The 18,034-nt window shown below is 39.4% G+C and overlaps 1 protein-coding gene across 1 annotated transcript; it reads left to right on the top strand.

Moving 5' to 3' along the window:
• Positions 1-381: 381 nt before the first annotated feature.
• On the top strand, positions 382-2,256 carry rgs1 (regulator of G protein signaling 1). Its single transcript, XM_029250641.1, has 4 exons — positions 382-392; positions 716-795; positions 1,508-1,674; positions 2,080-2,256. The coding sequence occupies exons 1-4, from the start codon at positions 382-384 to the stop codon at positions 2,254-2,256; spliced, it is 435 nt and encodes a 144-aa protein (XP_029106474.1).
• The last annotated feature ends 15,778 nt before the right edge of the window (positions 2,257-18,034 follow it).

Below are 18,034 nucleotides of genomic sequence, written 5' to 3' on the forward strand. Positions count from 1 at the left end.
GTGTGTGTAATGATTCAGTTACTATTGATTAAATGTATTTCTCTTTTTAACTATCTCTCTATCATGTTGTTTATTATGATCATCATTGCTGAAATACAGATGACTTTGAAGATTATCTCTTTGCTCTCTTTGTGATGAATGCAAATTGAATCAGAGCTAAATATGCTTTCTGAAGTTTACCAAGTCTTCCAGAATGGGAAGGGTAGAAAAGGTTATGATGAAGAGCCACTCTGTGTTATTTTGCATACTAATTTCCCTGCGTTCCTTTAGACCAAGCAAACAAGAGTAGATCAGTCAGTGCTCTTGATTCTCGAAACACATAATCAATTTCAATTTTAGATTTACAGGACCGACTTCCTGCAGAAGACAAAGGACACGGGCATGGCAATAAAGTGAGTCTCTTCCTCAATTTCATACTAAGAAATTAATTACATCACACTAATCGTACTATTAAACAAGTATAACAACCATGTTGCCAGCAGAATGACAAATTATATTTTATGTATGTACTTCAAGTCTTGTGCCTTTTACCTTCATCCATTCCTTTTTTACAGTGGGAATGAATACACTGCCTTCAACAACTAAAAGGAAAAAAAAAAAAAAACAGCAAGCCATGCTCAATATAGGTTTAACAAATTAAATTAGATAATAGGTCATACACAATATTGCTGGTGACATCACTTGTAAAAGATCTCAATGCTATTTTCAAGGGTAGATTTTGTTGCATTTCTAGGGACCCCTTTGAAGACGTGGCGATATGGAGCGAGTCTGTGGATAAACTTCTGAGCTGTAAATGTAAGAATACCTGTGAAATTGCTACCACTTTCATTCTGTCAATTTGCCTTTGGGTCACCTCTTAAGTTCAGCCTCACATCAGAGCAAATGTAACAGACTAATGGCTAACATTGTTTCACAGGAAATATCATGACATATTATGGATAATATTTTATAAACCTTTCAGAAACCAGGAACTGTAAAGTGAATCTACACTGACCTGTATTGATAAAATTTTACAACAATAAAATGATTTGACCCTGACCTACTGTATCTCAATCACTTTTCCGTATCTGGAATACATAACAAAAAACATAAAGTATGACATTTCGACGTTTCAATGCATTCAGGTCTCATCACTTTATTCAGGAAATTCACAATTAATGTTAAAAAGAACAATATTTTGAAAACCTGTATGTTTTCATGAATGTATAAACTCAGATATCTGCTGTGTTTTAAGCATAAAATATTTTAAAACACAGAAACAGAACAGTCAGTAACCTTATAGTCAACTCTGAACATTTAGTTATGCAAATTACAAACAAACCAAGAGTTGGTTGTTTACTGACGGACCTATTTAAAAAAAGTTTGTCTTCAAAGGGTACTTAATCCAATCAAGCAATTTTTTCCCAAATATGGTTATTTCATTCTCATTGTTGAATCTGCATGTACATATATTTAATTTTAATTCCATTCATTCAGTCTTAGTCATCAAAGTCAACCTTTGTTGCAGCTGGACAGATGGCTTTCAGAGAGTTCCTCAAGACAGAGTACAGCGAGGAGAACATCTTGTTCTGGTTGGCCTGTGAGGATTATAAGAAAATCAAATCAGCCCCTGAGATGATTTCAACTGCAAACAGGATCTACAGTGAGTTTGTCCAAACAGAGGCTCCAAGACAGGTAAAAATTCCTTTATTTAATATTTTGAAGGAAGGTGTGCTGTGCTATGTTTCACAGCTAGAAGATAGAGACAGGTTGACTGGGAATGACTTTTGAAAACATTGGGAGTACAGTTAACAAAGCAAAAAATATAAATAAATAACTAATGAGAATGGGATGGTTCAATATAGATTTCTAACTGAAATTTTCCAGTTTGTACCACAAACACATAACACAAGAATATGATCAGATTGTTTGTGTGGTATTTTCAAAGCTCAGCTGTTACCATCAATATCAGGGTTCCAAGATATCTTTCAGTATGAGGTACTTTATGACACTTTTATTAGCAAAAGGTTAATGAAATCATCAACTGTTTAATTTTTAGAAAATGAATATGCTCTCTAACGAATATTTGTTTTTTAACAGATTAACATTGACTGCGGAACAAGAGAAAGCATAACAAACAACATTTCTCAGCCAAGTCTCAACTCCTTTGATAATGCGCAAAAGTTAATCTACGGTCTGATGGCAAGGGACTGTTACCCACGATTCTTGAAATCCGAAATTTATCAGGCATATTTAAGAAGGTCAAAGAAAAGATGAGTTTTATTTCTGCATAGTGCTTTGGGGGAATGTGTAAAAGGTCACCAATCTGTGGATTTACATCTCTTCTGCATCTTTGCGAAATGACTTGTTACGATTTAATGACAGCTGTCTTTAGTCTTGGTTCATTGATGTGATGGTCTAAACAAAATATAACTAGAAGAAACTCTTTTTCTGAAACAGAAATGGTAATGATATAATTATAAATCTTTCATATTTAGGGACTGAAAGTTGTATATTAGACACTTTAACTGAAGCACAAATTTGTTATGCCCATAGGCTACAGATTTTGTTCTTGTTGTGAAGTACGGCAACTACAATTTAATCTTGAGGTTGATTTTGAAGTTTATTTGCTTAAATTGGAATAAACTTGCACCTGTCTTAAGAATTTTTTGTGACAGTTGTTAAATCTTGTATGCGCAATGCAATTATTCATTTGTTATTAATTGAATTGTTGTATTACATTTTGTCTTGACATATATTTGTAAAGCTGTAACACGGGATTTTCTGTTTTCGTTCTACATCGATACAGTTAGAAATTTCTATTTTAAATCATCTGTATTGCGCTGTGTTAAATTGTCATGACTGCCAAAAAATGTAGTACCTGAAACCACAAAGTCAATGAAAAAGACCCTTTGTCAACCTTCCCTTCCGAGTATATATATATATTATTAATCACACACACACTGTCTAAAAACGCTTGTCCCAAGCAGGGTCGCAGCGAACCGGAGCCTAATGCAGCAACACAGGGCGCAAGGTTGGAAAGGGAAGGGGCACACCCAGGACAGGACACCAGTCCGTTGCAAGGCACCCCAAGTAGGACTGGACCCCCAGACCCAGCGAAGAGCGGGAATCGGCCAAGCCCGCTGTACCACCACGCCCCCCTATCTTATTAATTATTATATAATTTATCTACTGTGTTGGATTTGGGAGAAAGGATGCCTTAGTAACAGGCCTCACAGGGAGCCTTGGGGGAATATGTTGCCAGACACCAACCAAACTCTAAAGCTCTGTGTAAACAAAGACAAATCAGTACCAAATAAAATAGTGCTACTCAGGCCATCTTTAATGTGTGGAGAATAAAAACGTAGACAAGAACTGTGCATGTCATGCTTTCCATCATGGTGAGCTCTGTTGGCCTCTAGAATGAAAGGTTAAACTCTTTCCAGACAAAACTCTGTGAGTTGTTTTTCACATTTTGTAGAGTCTGGGAAGTATTTAGATGAAGATATGGTTGCTTTGTTTTCACCAAAACATGGAAATAAACAGCTGTGTGAGGCAGCAGCCCAGTTTCCTCAAGGCTGTTTAGTCGTCTCCCTTGTCTGCTGTACCTGCATAGCACAGGTGCTCTGAGAGATGGCGACTAACAGCCTGAAAACACTCCCCAGGGCTGGGCTTTGCGCAGAAACATGCTGTTACCAACATGAGTGTCTCCGACAGTCTTTTTATGTCCTCAGCCTGGGAATTGTTCAACGGAATGTACAGAAATTTGTTTGCTCATATCAGGACTGTAAAGCTATTGCACAAGAGTACTTTGCAAGAATAAGGAAAACATTTCATGAATTATGGCCAGTAACCTTCAGAATAAAGAAGTCCGTAATGCCAGTGGGTGAAAGTGAATTGTGAAGTTTCATTTTTAAATGTAATAATAAGAGTGAGGACACTGGCAGTGAAATCTGCTGAAAAAGCCAAATCGGGATCCCCATATTGTGTCCTCTAAATCATACCTATGGATGTATGAAATGCAGCAGTACGGTAATTGCGGTAAAGTAATATTTAACTCATGGCAATTACTTGCATGTTTTCCAACATAAGGGAGCGTATGGAAATTGTTTACCATTACTTCCCACATGTTTTTTAGACTGTGGGAGGAAACCCACGTAAACACAGCGAGAACATGCAAACCTTGCACAGATCATATCAAAAACCACATCTCAGGCACTGTGAGCAGCTGGGACACCATGCCACTAGCAAGAAATATAGCAAGCGGGAATTCAGGAAATCTTCTTTATGGTGTCTAGTCTCTAAAGGCAGTTAGAGTAGATAATAAAGTCACACCAAGAACAGCCTGGATGATTTAAGGCCTATGGTTGTACCAGATGGTTGCGTATCTTGTGAAGCTGCCCAACGACTCATTTGTACCCCTGCTGGGCCACTAGTCAAATCTGTTTGAACCAATGAGGAAAGTCCATAAAAACAACAACAACAGTGGGCGAAGGTCCGGAACCCACGGATGAAGGAGGCATTGCCAAACACAGGTGTGTAGGCAAAGCAGCAGGACTGTGGTGAGAGTCAGCGAAGGTGTCAAAACAGAAAGTGGAAATAGAAGGAGAAATAAAAATGTAAAAAAATAAACACATCTTACAGAAAGTGTGCTATAGGATAATGCACTTCCCACAATTAGTGCAGTCTTTCCAAGGCTTATATAAAGTAGGATGTAAGCACCCAGGGGAGTTCTGTTTGAGAAATGAGTGTGTGAAATAGATAACAACTGAATACATATTCATACGCTGTTGCTGTGTAAGACAGACATGCATACAACACTATGACAGAAACAACAGCATACAAACAATGCTTATTGACATTCACTCGCATGAACACAGGACAAAGAGCTCTGAATGTGTTGCTTTTTCGCTTTATTGCAACTGGGAAAGCAATATAACAGCAGTGTAACGATCATCTTACCGGCACTGGAAAGTGCAATCACTTTTTTTTTCAGGTGTTATGAATCTGAATGGGTTCTCAATGATGCAAATTGTACCACACGGTCCTTAGGCTTCAAGTATGCAACAGCAAAAAAGATGCCGAAAATTATGTAAACTAGCACTTCATGCAACAATTAATACAATATTATGCATACAATTAACATGCAATATGTAAACGTTTGTTTTATATGAAAGTGGTTTGTTGATTTACAAGCAAAGAACATGACCTGTCTCTCATTCATCTTAACAGTAATTTTCTCCTTTCTGTCCATCAACTTTGTAAATGTTACTGCCCTGAAAAACAGTTCAGTTATGTTGCGTTAACAATATTATAGCTATATGTGAATAGCTAGAATTTCCGTACGATCAGAAAATTTTAAAAACAGTGTTAGGTGGATATTGACAATGTTCGAAACAGGAATGGAGAAAACCTATTTCTTACTGCTGCTATTTTGTGGCTTCACAAACCAGACTCAGCACAGAAAATGGAGGACAGTGACATTTTGTACTTCCTATAGCATAATGTGTCATACCTAGACTGTCAAAAACCAAATTAAATATACATACACAGTCTTGCAATTCTTGCATAATACCCTGGTCCTACCAGATGGCTGTGCAAGTTGAAGCAACCCAGTGACTCATTTTTACTTGTACTTCGTCTGTAGGCAGAACTTGACAAGAAGTGGACTGGTGAAAGCGAGCACAACTTTTAAAGTTGTGCACTGCATGCGCTAATTTAATTTAGAAGATCTTTCAGCTTTTGTGAAGAAATACTTGTACAATTTAAAAGGTCCCTGGTGTTACAATGAAAAGCTAATTGTCTCAGGCCATCAGATGAATGTGATGAAGCATCTATTGAAAGTCACTTACAGCCAAGTGTAATAGCCTGAATTTGATTCTTTTTCCAATAAAAAACAGAGCTGAGCACACATACTCTCGGCATAACTTTGCTGTAAATATATGGATATTTCTGGCGGCAAACTGCCTGTCCAACTAGGTGGGAAAACAGCGAATACGATATTCTGGTGATGATGAATTGCAGAATCTGGAGTCAAACTTGAATCAAGCGATTTGAAGTAATATCAACAGGATTTAAAAATGCCCTGTACAGATACAGTCTCACAAACAGTACTGAAGGCATATTATACATCTGTGGCTCCCTTCACATTTATATCTGTGGCAAGTAATAAATACGTTCATACGTTCATTTGTGGGACTGAGATGTAAATAGAGTACTAAATGCACTTAAAGTCACACAAATTATGAAGTGCTGAGGTATGGACACTGCTGCCCCCTCATAAAAACTTAATTAAATGAAATAAAAATAAAAATAAAATATTTAAAGAAATAAGCCATGTGGTCCTATCAAAATGAAAACATGAAAATATTACCTGAAAAAACCTCTAAAATATTTGTGCAGACTTTAAACATGAAAATATTTGCAGACTGCACTGTGGGTAGATTCTGCCACAGATGAAACAAAATGATTTCCTAAGAGGTTCTAGCATGCTGCATATTTAGTGAAGTTAGAAGCATAATAAATAGGCCTATGTCAACATGTCACTTTAAACTTTTCTTGAAGGAAAAATGCGTTTCTGATTAATAAAAAAAAAGAAGAGAATTAGACTTAAGAACGCTACATTTTAAAGTTGTTTGCACAGCCATGAGTTCAGCGATAACAGGAAAATAAAGCACACTTGCTAGCAAAATGCAGAAGTCGATTGCCATAACAATCTACAATGAAAAACCTTGTGAAAATGCAAATCCTGCTTAAAAAAGGATATGCATTCCAATATTGTGCTATAATGTTGTATCAGCGCCAGCTTTGGGGAGCTCTTACCTGTGTGTTACTCCTCTGCAAAACAAGAATTGCTTATGTAATTTCAATAAATAAAAACATAAATAAATAAAAAGAAGTCCCGCCAATGGGTGGATTTGACCTTTGGTTCCCCCTTCTGTCTGGGGAGAGTGAGCAGCATGGCCAGGAGAAGATGTGGTAAATGAGTTGTTGTAAACCCACCAACAAGCCCAGAGGGAATCATTCTTTGCCTCTTCTCTTTGGGCTTTGGAGATGCTTTGGAGGTAGAACTTTCAAAGATAAGGCAGCTGAGTTTTAGCTTAGCGCCAGAGCCCGTGCTCTGTTCTTGACTGCAGGCTTATATGGGAGATTACAGTTGTTTGTTTTCAAAGGCTCAGAGCAGGACTTAGCACTCCGATAATGCATACAGCAATGGCCTAAAAGAATATCCTCCATTCCATTAGTTTCTGAGAGAATTTCTGACAAGCTGTACAATCTTATTCTCCATACCAGAAAAAAGTGGGCGAAGAAAGACGCACAGGCAGCGTTTATTGTGAACATGTTATTAGAAAACCAGCACACAGGGAAGTAATGCTCTCAGTCCGAGGACCTCGTTTCCTCAAGGACCTGCGCCTCAAGTCAGCCTTCCCAGCCTGCTTAGCGCCCCGGCTTTCTTTTCCATCTCCCCCTGGCAGACGCAACCACCCCTTTATATTTCCCGTACGTCATCCAAATCCAACCAATTACAATAAACACATTTCCCGCTCAAACACAGTAACGCGGGCCATTACAATATATATATATAGTAATGGCCCGCGCTACTGTGTTTATTAATACTGCTGTTTGATTAATTGTCCTAAAAGCTAACATGATACATAGGTTATGGTTCCAGCAGCTTCTTGGGTGGCTGGATCAAGATATTCTGAAATATGGATGTAGGTGAGGAATCCATTTATGCACGAAAAAAATTTAACATTTGGTCATGGTGTACATTCAAGAATGTGAAATTGCCCCAATAAATTAAAATAATTATGCAATAGTTCATAGTGCAATGTGAGAGCTCTCGGGCCTTTATTGCCATCTAGTGCCTAATGAAGAAAGGCGAAAGGACAGGGTGTCAACTCTCAGCTGACCTTTTACATTAAACATGTCCCAAACCACTGTTCCTCTAATCTGTTTTCAGGGATCCACTGTATATGCCAGCTATTGTTCCAGCGAGCTCAAGTGTTCATTGATACATATTTACTAATAAAAATATTTACTAATTTACATATATTTACATAAATTTACATATTTACTAAGAAAAAAAGCTGGAGTGGCCTAGTCAAAGTCCGGACTTAAATCCGATTGAGATGCTGCGGCATGACCTTAAGCAGGCCGTTCATGCTCGAAAACCCTCCAATGTGGCTGAATGAAACAAATTCTGCAAAGAAGAGTGGGCCAAAATTCCTCCACAGCGATGCGAAAGACTCGTTGCCAGTTATCGCAAACGCTTGATTGCAGCTGTAGCCGCCAAGGGTGGCACAACCAGTTATTAGGTTTAGGGGGCAATTACCTTTTCACATAGGGCCAGGTAGGTTTGGACAGCTTTTTTCCCTTAATAAAGGAAATCACCATTTAAAAACTGCATTTTGTATTTACTCGGGTTATCTTTGTGTAATATTAAAATTTGTTTGATGATCTCAATCATTTAACTGACAAATATGCAGAAAAATAAAAAAATCAGGAAGAGGGCAAATACTTTTTCACAGCACTGTATATATATATTCATTTTTATTAGCAAATATGTATCAATGAACACTTGAGCTCGCTGGAACAATAGCTGGCATATACAGTGGATCCCTGAAAACAGATTAGAGGAACAGTGGTTTGGGACATGTTTAATGTAAAAGGTCAGCTGAGAGTTGACACCCTGTCCTTTCACCTTTCTTCATTAGGCACTAGATGGCAACAAAGGCCTGAGAGCTCTCACATTGCTGTCCCTCCTTGGGCCCTTCTGTGTCTCTTGTCACAAAGGTTTTCCTTCCCTCCTCTGGTTTATTTTTAGTATCTGAGTCTCTGATTGTATATTTCCAGAGACTGTAGCATCTGTGCGTCATTATTGACTACTGTCTAAAAATAGATTTTCCGGTAACAGATTTATACAAAAGAATATGTGATACACCTGCCAATTTTATGCTCATGGTTGATTTTTTTTCATAACCCTCCCTATAACCGAATACCGAGAGAGGTAAATGTGAACCACTGAAAAAACAAAATTGGTTATATTAGTGAACGAACCTTATAAGATGAAGTGGCGTTAAGAAAGCATGTGGAGCGTGAGCCAGTATGATTTACTGGTGCTTCAGTGGGCAGGTTACAAATTTACATGACATGAGCAAGGTGACTGAAAAATTGACAAGGAAGAGCCATGTGAGTCAGCAGCACAAATGCCTACAAACATTTTATTTTCAGTCCTTGATGACTGACTTTTTTCATATCCAGCCCTGTTCAAATTTAGGAAAAAAAGAAAAAAAATCCTTCAAACATCACCATCTCACATTATTTCATCAAGTTTTCTATTATTATTATGATCAAAACCTTATTTTCAATTCATGTTACAGTCCACCATGACAATTACAAGTAGTGCAGCTGTAAGCAATCTAGAATGAGGGTGTAAGAGACGAGGCAGGAGACAGGAGATGCAGTTCCCCGTTGCCGTGGGCTTTTATTTGCCCTTAGACAGGGGAGAAGGAAGGAGATGGGAAAGGGGGACCAGGGAAGAGGTAGGGAGAGATTTCGTGCTGGTCAGGGGGGCTGGAAGAGTCGGGTCGGTCGGGAAGCGGGCATCGTCTCAGGGATCGGGTTCGGGTTTGCCTCGTTCTCCTCCTCCGTCTCTTTTTCCTACTGCTCGGCACCGGGGAAGAAATAGGGAGTGAAATCGGCCCGAGCTGTGGCTGCGCTTCCCCCGTCTCCGCCCCCTCCCCAGGCGGCCTCGGCGTGCTACAGAGAGATATGACCTGTATTACTTAAAATAACAAAAAGGCAGAAAACACAAACTTGTCCCAAGCAGGGTTGCAGCAAACCGGAGCCTACCTGGCAACACAGGGAGCAATGCTGAGAGGATGCACCCCAGATAGGATGCCAGGACACCACAAGGCACCCGATGCAGAACTCGAACAACAGACCCACTAGAGAGAATGCGCACACACACACACACACTTACTGAAACTGCTTATCCCAAGTGGGGTCACGGCGAGCTGGAGCCTAACCTGGCAACACGGGGCGTAGGGCTAGAGGGGGAGGGGACACACACAGGATGGGACACCAGTCCATCACAAGGCACCCAAAGCGGGACTCAAACCCCAGACCCACCAGAGAACAGGCCGTAGACAAACCACCCCGTCCCTGAAAAGGCAGGAAAGGAAATTTTAATTTCTGCCAGGTTTGCCTTGTTTCACTGGCAAACCCCACAATTTCCTAGGAACAAAATTACATCTCAACATTGTTGCTATTTCCAGATGGAGGTGGCAGTCAAAAGCAGTAAGCTGATGTGGGTGGGTTTTGAGTGCTGCAGTGTAAGTGCATATGTTGGATAACGTCTAATACATCTGTCTGTACATTTCCTGTACTGTACATAGTGGACAGGTTAGTCATTACTCTCATGGTTCACATAACAGCTGAAAAGACAAGTCCACCCTCTGGTGGTTTTGGAGACATATTGCTATTAGAGGCAAGTTAGAAAACAGCAGGAGCATCAAAACAGGCAAAAAAGGGTCAATTGAACACAATCTGTTCTAGATTTAAAGGAGTTCTGTTTTATACCAAAATCTACTCTTTGAAAAGTACTAGTTCATTGCATATTAGTAATAAAGTGAATGCAGATAGGTGTATATCTATTCTAGGTATTTATGCTGGATGGGTACAATTAAAACTACACAGCTTCATAAATGAGCACATTACTGTAAGACACTTTGGAGAAAAGCATCAGCTAAATGAGTAGATGTACATGACAAACTGTATAATTTCATAAACACTGACATCATTACAAAAGAATACTGCTGTCAGATGGTTCATGGTAAGTTCAAAGAATGTTAGCTAGTAAACTTGTATCTGTGTCAGATATTCTTGGAATATGGTCCTGTATTTTAACTCCTATCAGGCATGTGACACATCACCTAAACTCAACACATTTATAGAACCTTCTTTATCAAGTTCTGCAAAAATGGCAAGTAATTTTTCTGCAGCTGCTGGAATATACACCTTATTCAAAGGAATTGCAAAAGAACTTTATCAAAAAGAACATCTATGCTTAAACTGGGAGACTTTGCACAGCTCTGCCAGTGTTTACAATGTGTTTAAACAAGGCAGGCAAGGACTATAAGGAACTTGCCCTCTTCCTTAAAATGAATTTATTTCAGTTAATTCCTCTGGAGAAATAAGTTTCCACACACTCTCGGATAAATTTGACCGAAAAAAAAAATATATATTATGCTCTTTTTTATACGTAATTGTGCATTTATCAACTGTTTGTGTCCAGCTGAGGCTAACACTTTAGTTCCTACAATGAAGAAAAGGTCATGAGTGTTTTCCCATCGGTAGTCTCTAAACAATGGCATGAACAAGACTGCTTTGTGAAGCCTGCACGGAATTTACCAAAAATGTCTTTTTTGTTTTGGTTTTATGACTAATCCAATCTTGCAAGAAAAAAAAATTCCATGTGAATTGCACGTTGTTCTTTTGTACAAGCTTATACTGTAGCTGATAAATCTAGAGATGTAAAACCTCTCAGCAAACAGAACTGTTATATACTGTAAATGTTATATGATGTCCTGTAAGTTCTTCAGGAAGCTTTTTGTGTGTGCTTGTTTGTTTGTTTGTTTGTTTTGTGTTTCTACATTATTGGGACGTGGAAGAATTACAGCTGGAAGTCTGACAGTGTACAGCTTGAGAAAGAAAATGACTAAACTGAAAAGCTTCCAGTGCAAAGGAACTGGCTCAAATATTTGAAGATATTCCGGTTTGCAACACTGTACGCCCTGCCCTTCTCCATCTCACTGTTTCAAGTTCCTACACTTCGCTCTCCATGAAAGTTGAAGGTTCAGAGAAAATGAACAAAGAGATGTTGTTGCAGTCAATGAAACCACAAACTATAATTTGCAAAATGATGAGTAACGATGGGAAATGCCATCTGCTTTACAGGAAAAGAAAAAAGAAAAAAATCTAAGACTGAGGACTTTTCCTAAAGAGTTTAGCCAGATGCACATGTTTCTATTTCAAACATGTAGCCTGCTACTGGGAAATGTCACAATGGCATATCACAGAAACAATGCGCAAACTGTGGAAAGCAAATGATGAGACCCACAAAGCCAAGACAACCGTATGTCACGTAGATCTCATTAGTGCATTCTGATACAGAGAGCTGTCACCTTTCCAACAATTTATAGACATGAGGATTTCATTAAAAGTTTTCCTTACTGCTCTATTTGAGGCATGTCACTTGCAATACATTGTCTTCTTCTTCACTTTAAAGGTGACAGCCGTTATTTTTCAACACCTCGGTGTTTCCTTGCATCGCTTTGCATCTTTGAACCAAAGGAAATTTATTTATTGCTCTTTCTGGGTTCTTTAAAATCTGGTACATGAAGAGTTAAGAGTAAAAAAAAACATGGGATACACTCAGTCCCATTTTTAATTTAGCAGTAGAATTGAGTAAGTTTTTCGTAAAGATATTATTATATTTGTAGTGTTATTTGTTTATTAATTTAATTCACCATGGAGTTGGTGGGGGGGGGGGGGCAGTTACTTCACAGTTCCACAGCTGAGAGTTTCAATTTGATCCTGTTCTCCTGGTTTGGCCCCACTGCCGATGTGTAAATGTCATGCAATGAACAGACTTTCCGTCCACTTCTTACCTGTCTTTCGCTCTATGACTCAAGGGACTGGATCCAGATCCTAAGCTGAGATTGCAAATACATCTATTTTTTTACTATTGCTTTTCAAACTTCAAAACCACTGCCAACCTACAAGAAACTTGTCATGAACATGCCAAAGGAGTTGACAAAGCTGTTTGCCTGGATCTTTTTTTCAGCAGGGTCAGATTCAGTGCGGTGGCGCAGTGGGTTGGACCGCAGTCCTGCTCTTCGGTGGGTCTGGGGTTTGAGTCCCACTTGGGGTGCCTTGCAGCGGACTGGCGTCCTGTCCTGGGTGTGTCCCCTCCCCCTCTGGCCTTACGCCCTGTGTTGCTGGGTAGGCTCCGGTTCCCCGTGACCCCATATGGGACGAGCGGTTCTGAAAGTGGGTGGGTGGGTCAGATTCACCCATGCTCAGAATGAAATCATCATTTTTCAAAACTTCCTTACATAAAAATGAGCAGTTAGAGCACTGCTTTTGCACAGGTGAGAACAGGACATAGAAAGCTTACCGTGAGATGTTGCAATGGAAAAATCTGATAAAATAACAGGCAGCTATATAAAACAGCTGTCGTAGTTCTGAGAGCTAACAATGCAGTCTGAGCCAGTTAAATTTACATGTATATCTGATTTGACATTAAGATGACCTCCTCTTCTGATACAATGTCTGGTTCCAGACCACATTCATGCACACAAGCACTGATAGACAATATATTATTTGTATAGATTTTATTTTGTGCGTGGTGTACGTTTAAATAGTTTGTTTTGTACAAAATGTTCCAATACAGGTTGTCCAAGGGCAGAATTTATTCTGCATGTCATAGATCATTTTGTAAAACTTGCTCTTAGATGGCAAATTCTTCTTCCTCTGTGACTTTGTTTACTTGCACCATGGTTTGCAGAGTTCAAGCCGCCGTTCATTTTCCAAGCAATAGTACACAAACATTCAAACTTAAAATCTGAGTCTTCAGCTGGAAAATAAGATGATGTTACAAAATTACTATTTGAATTGAATTGAAGACTTATGTCATTGTAGGGGGGTGCGGTGGTGCATTGAGTTTAAGCGGGTCCTGCTCTCTGGCAGGTCTGGGGTTTGAGTTCCGTTTGGGGTGCCTTGTGATGGACTGGTGTCCAATCCTGGGTGTGTCCCCTCCCCCTCCAGCCTTACACTCTGTGTTGCTCGCTTAAGCTCCAGTTTGCCTCAAGACAAGCGGTTTCAGACACTGTGTGTGGTTGTTGTTGTACTGCAGAGTAATACAATAAAATTATAGAAGTATTCCCTGAGTTCCTTACACAGCCACATAAAACAACGATGTAAAACACAAACATTTAAGTATAAAAATAGAAAACTGAACAATTTAAACAAGATAATACAGTAGACCAGTAAGAAAGTAGGACAGACAATAAAGACAAATAAATAACAGACAGGCAATAAAGTGCATGTGTAGTTGCATGTATTATGTGTGCATTCGGGGGGTTAAAATCAGGCAGCGTTCAGCTGTTTCACAGCTCTAGGGAAGAAGCTCTTTTTCATCCTTCTGGTGTGTGAGTGAATTGTATCGCCTGCCAGAGAGGGACAGTTTAAAGAGGTGGTGTGCAGGGTGAGTGGAGTCCCTAATCATTTTGAAGGCTCTTCTTTGACATCTAGACAGATAAATGTCTTCAACTGCCGGTAGCTGTGTGCCGATGATGTTTTGAGCATCCTGATGACCAGAGCCTTCTGGTTTTCTCTTGTGGACCTGGCGTACCATGCTGTAATGTAGTACGTCAGTACACCCTCCACTGTACATCGATAGAAATTCACAAGAAGACCCTGGGGGCAGTCTCACGCTCCTCGGTCTTCTCAAGAAATGGACACGTTGTTGTGCCTTTCCGATGGCAGTAGAGGTGTGTGTGGCCCAAGAGAAGTCCTCTGTAATGTTCACCCCCAAGAATTTGAAACTGGGGACTCTCTCCACTATTTTTTTTTCTTATTTAAACCAGAGTGTATTACATACCACACACACACACACACACACACACACACACACATTTTCAGAACCGCTGGTCCCATACGGGGTCACGGGGAACCGGAGCCTACCCGGCAACACGGGGCGTAAGGCCGGAGGGGGAGGGGACACACCCAGGACAGGACGCCAGTCCGTCGCAAGGCACCCCAAGCGGGACTCGAACCCCAGACCCACCGGAAAGCAGGACTGTGGTCCAACCCACTGCGCCACCGCGCCCCCTGTATTACATACCAATGAACCTTAAATTATTTTTATTGTTATATTTTGAACATAGCATTTGATATATTGGGGGTGCGGTGGCGTGGTGGGTTTGACCAGGTTGCAAGGCACCCCAAGCAGGACTCAAACCACAGACCCACTAGAGAGCAGACAAAGGCCATACCGGCTGTGCCACGACACCCCCGATGCCCCCCCACCACCGGAGAGGTAAAGGTGTTCTATAACTATGTTATGGTTTCTATTAATAGTATTTTTGGCATAGAACAAGGTGGAGATAAGGTATGAGAGCAGAATGCATCACAGCAATGTAAGTTGTTCTGAGATGACATAACTGAGCAAGCACATTCTTTCCATTGAAAAATCGAACTAACCAGTTTGGTGCACTCATAACCGCTTCACTTATGTAACTTGTTGATCTATGAAGGCTTTTTTTGTTGAAAAATATGGGTGTGGTCATCATACTGCCAGCCTTCCTGTATTTTCTACTTCAGCTAGTAGAATAATGAGCTAACCTCCGAAGAAACCAAATATGCCAAATACTTGTATGTGTTGAGACACGTCACTTGCCACTCCCAGTTGTATAAGCAATGACAATACTCTATGCTAAACTATAAGTAGTGTAGTAGTTAAGGTCACAGTTCCAATCCGAATTCCTGTTGTATTATCCATGAGCAAGGGGCCTTAGTCTAAATTCATACAGTAAAAACTACCCTGCTGTATAAATAATAATAAAAAGCTAAGTATACAAAAGTTGCACACAGATTATTAAACCAAATAAAATTACATTGAAAAATGAACACACACTTGACAGTTTTAGGTCAGTTTCTGTACAGCCTTAATCACTTAAGTAAAACTATACTGCAGATGAAATGCAGTAAACCACAAATACAGGGAATCAATTACTCAACTATCAAAGATTCATTGTAACTGCAAATGTTCTTCATTTGCAATGTTTTTCAATCAATTTCCATTGTTTCTGTTAATTAAAAGAATTCAATACGGTCCTTATCACTATATTCTTCAAAGTGTGACACTAATCCCCATGAGAACTATTCTTGGGAAAATGAATTGTTTCTAGGCTACACATGCTCAATACTTTGCAGCAGTTAAGTTTCCACCAGTGCAAATTTAATATCAAAGTTATGCCATGATACAAGGCCTTATATTGGTTACCTTCAGACTTGATAACCAAGCATTGTACCACCATCTGTTTCAGGGTCCATGTGATCATGAACCAGGCTAAATGACAGATAAATGAAATATGGTAATTTTACAGTACCCTGTGATTACAAAATAAATTCACTACAGCAGCTGAGCTGAAGTATCCATTTCACATTGTCTTTTTTTACTTCCTCTCTACAATGGCAACTTCATGAGGAGCATAGTCTGGACCCTGTATGTCTGTGGGTGTTTAATTACTTTTGGCCTTTACACAACCACTACTCCTGTATTACATGTAAATGTTGGTGTACCTTTAAAAAAAATTACAAGAAGGTGATCAGGATTAGTCTATCCTGAGTTTTGTGCATCTACTCATGCGATGAACATCAGTGTATAAAGTGGAAAGTAACAAACTAGGTTTACTTAAGAATTACATTGCCTGCAACTATGTCTGTCTTTCTCCTGATGTAATGCACAAATTGTATTTTCTCTGAGATGTACGTCACTTTGATAGTCACCAACTCTCTAAGTAGAAACTGACTCCACAGTGGTTTACCCTCAGCAGTGAAGGTAAACTACTGTGGAGTCAGTTTCTACTTAGAGAGTTGGTGACTATCAAAATACAAGAATGATTTAATATCTCTCTGTACACAGTTTAGCAACAACTACTCTACCTGTAAAAAAGTTTGACACTTACTGGAAACTAGTTTTTTCATAAGGCATTAGACCAACAAGATTGAGCAGAAAATGAGCTGACGTGTTCTCCCAGCTCTTCTGCAGCAATTCTCAGATTTCAGACACTCATGGGTTAGTTTTCTTTCTCCTTTCTGTCCAATACACCCCATGCAAGTATTCCAAAGGTTTTCCAGGTAGACTCACACTGTTGGCTGGTAATAATGGCACTGGTACTCATGTAGCTGCTTTAAAAGCATAGGCTAGCCCTACTTCTCATTAACTACATTACATACAAAAGTGATTTTTTACAATATTTTGTCTGTATTTATGTATTCTTGAATGCTGACTCGAGAAAATCCCATGACCAATGTATGCATTTCAATCTTGCAACAAAAGTTTAGGTAAGAGCTTAGTACATGGGCTGCAGGGAAGAGCATTCAAGCAGTGGAGGTACCACCCTTCCATACAAATGCCAAGACAGCAGTTTTCACAAAGAAAACATCTGTTACTTCACACTCACATCATTGTTGCAGATGCCACCTTGTCCTCAGAAAGCATCGTGGGAAAAAGAGTGCTCGGTGGCCGATCTCACCTCTTAGCAACGATGGTGGAAAGTTGTAAACATTCCACAGTGTGACACGGAGACCCCCTACCCTCCTACATTCAGATATCAGCTGGTTTCCGTTAGGGTAGCCTCACATGCGATCTGATTCATTTCCTTTTTCTCAAAGTTAATCAGTCAAGCTTGTCTTGAACAAAAAGTTAGCAAACCTTAGTGGAACACGAGTCAAATGTTAGACTTGAATAATAATGTTTGAGCCAAATCATGGACTCTCCAGCCTAAGATAAATAGTTGAAATTAAAAAAATCATCATAAGTAAGGAAATTGGCTTGTATTTTAAGTACAGTGCAACACAGAGTTAGTTCATGACCTCTGCTCTCTTTCTTCAAGTGTGTTGAGCTGGGGCAGATAAAGCAAGTCAAACTATAAAGTGAACTATGAAAAACAGCATCTATTATTTCATGCATTTCACCCTGTACATTAATGTTCTGCTCATGTCTTAATTTCCTTTCCGTTTTGAGGTCGATACCAAGCAGCACAAATGTACAATGACAATAACAGGAGTTCTCAAAAATATGTCAATCACTTCATTAGAAAAATGTCTATAGATATAGACGACAAGCTGTAGTGTTCGTCATTAATTTAAGTTTTATTCTTCATCATAAGACATCCTGTAATTAAGAAAAGTTAGGTTGAAAATATTGAAAAAAAAAAGAGTCTGTTTATGTTTTTCTGCTTTACAAGTTTGGTTTTCATTT

The sequence above is a fragment of the Scleropages formosus genome, chromosome 3, assembly GCF_900964775.1.
Source record: "Scleropages formosus chromosome 3, fSclFor1.1, whole genome shotgun sequence".
Lineage (NCBI taxonomy): Eukaryota > Metazoa > Chordata > Actinopteri > Osteoglossiformes > Osteoglossidae > Scleropages > Scleropages formosus.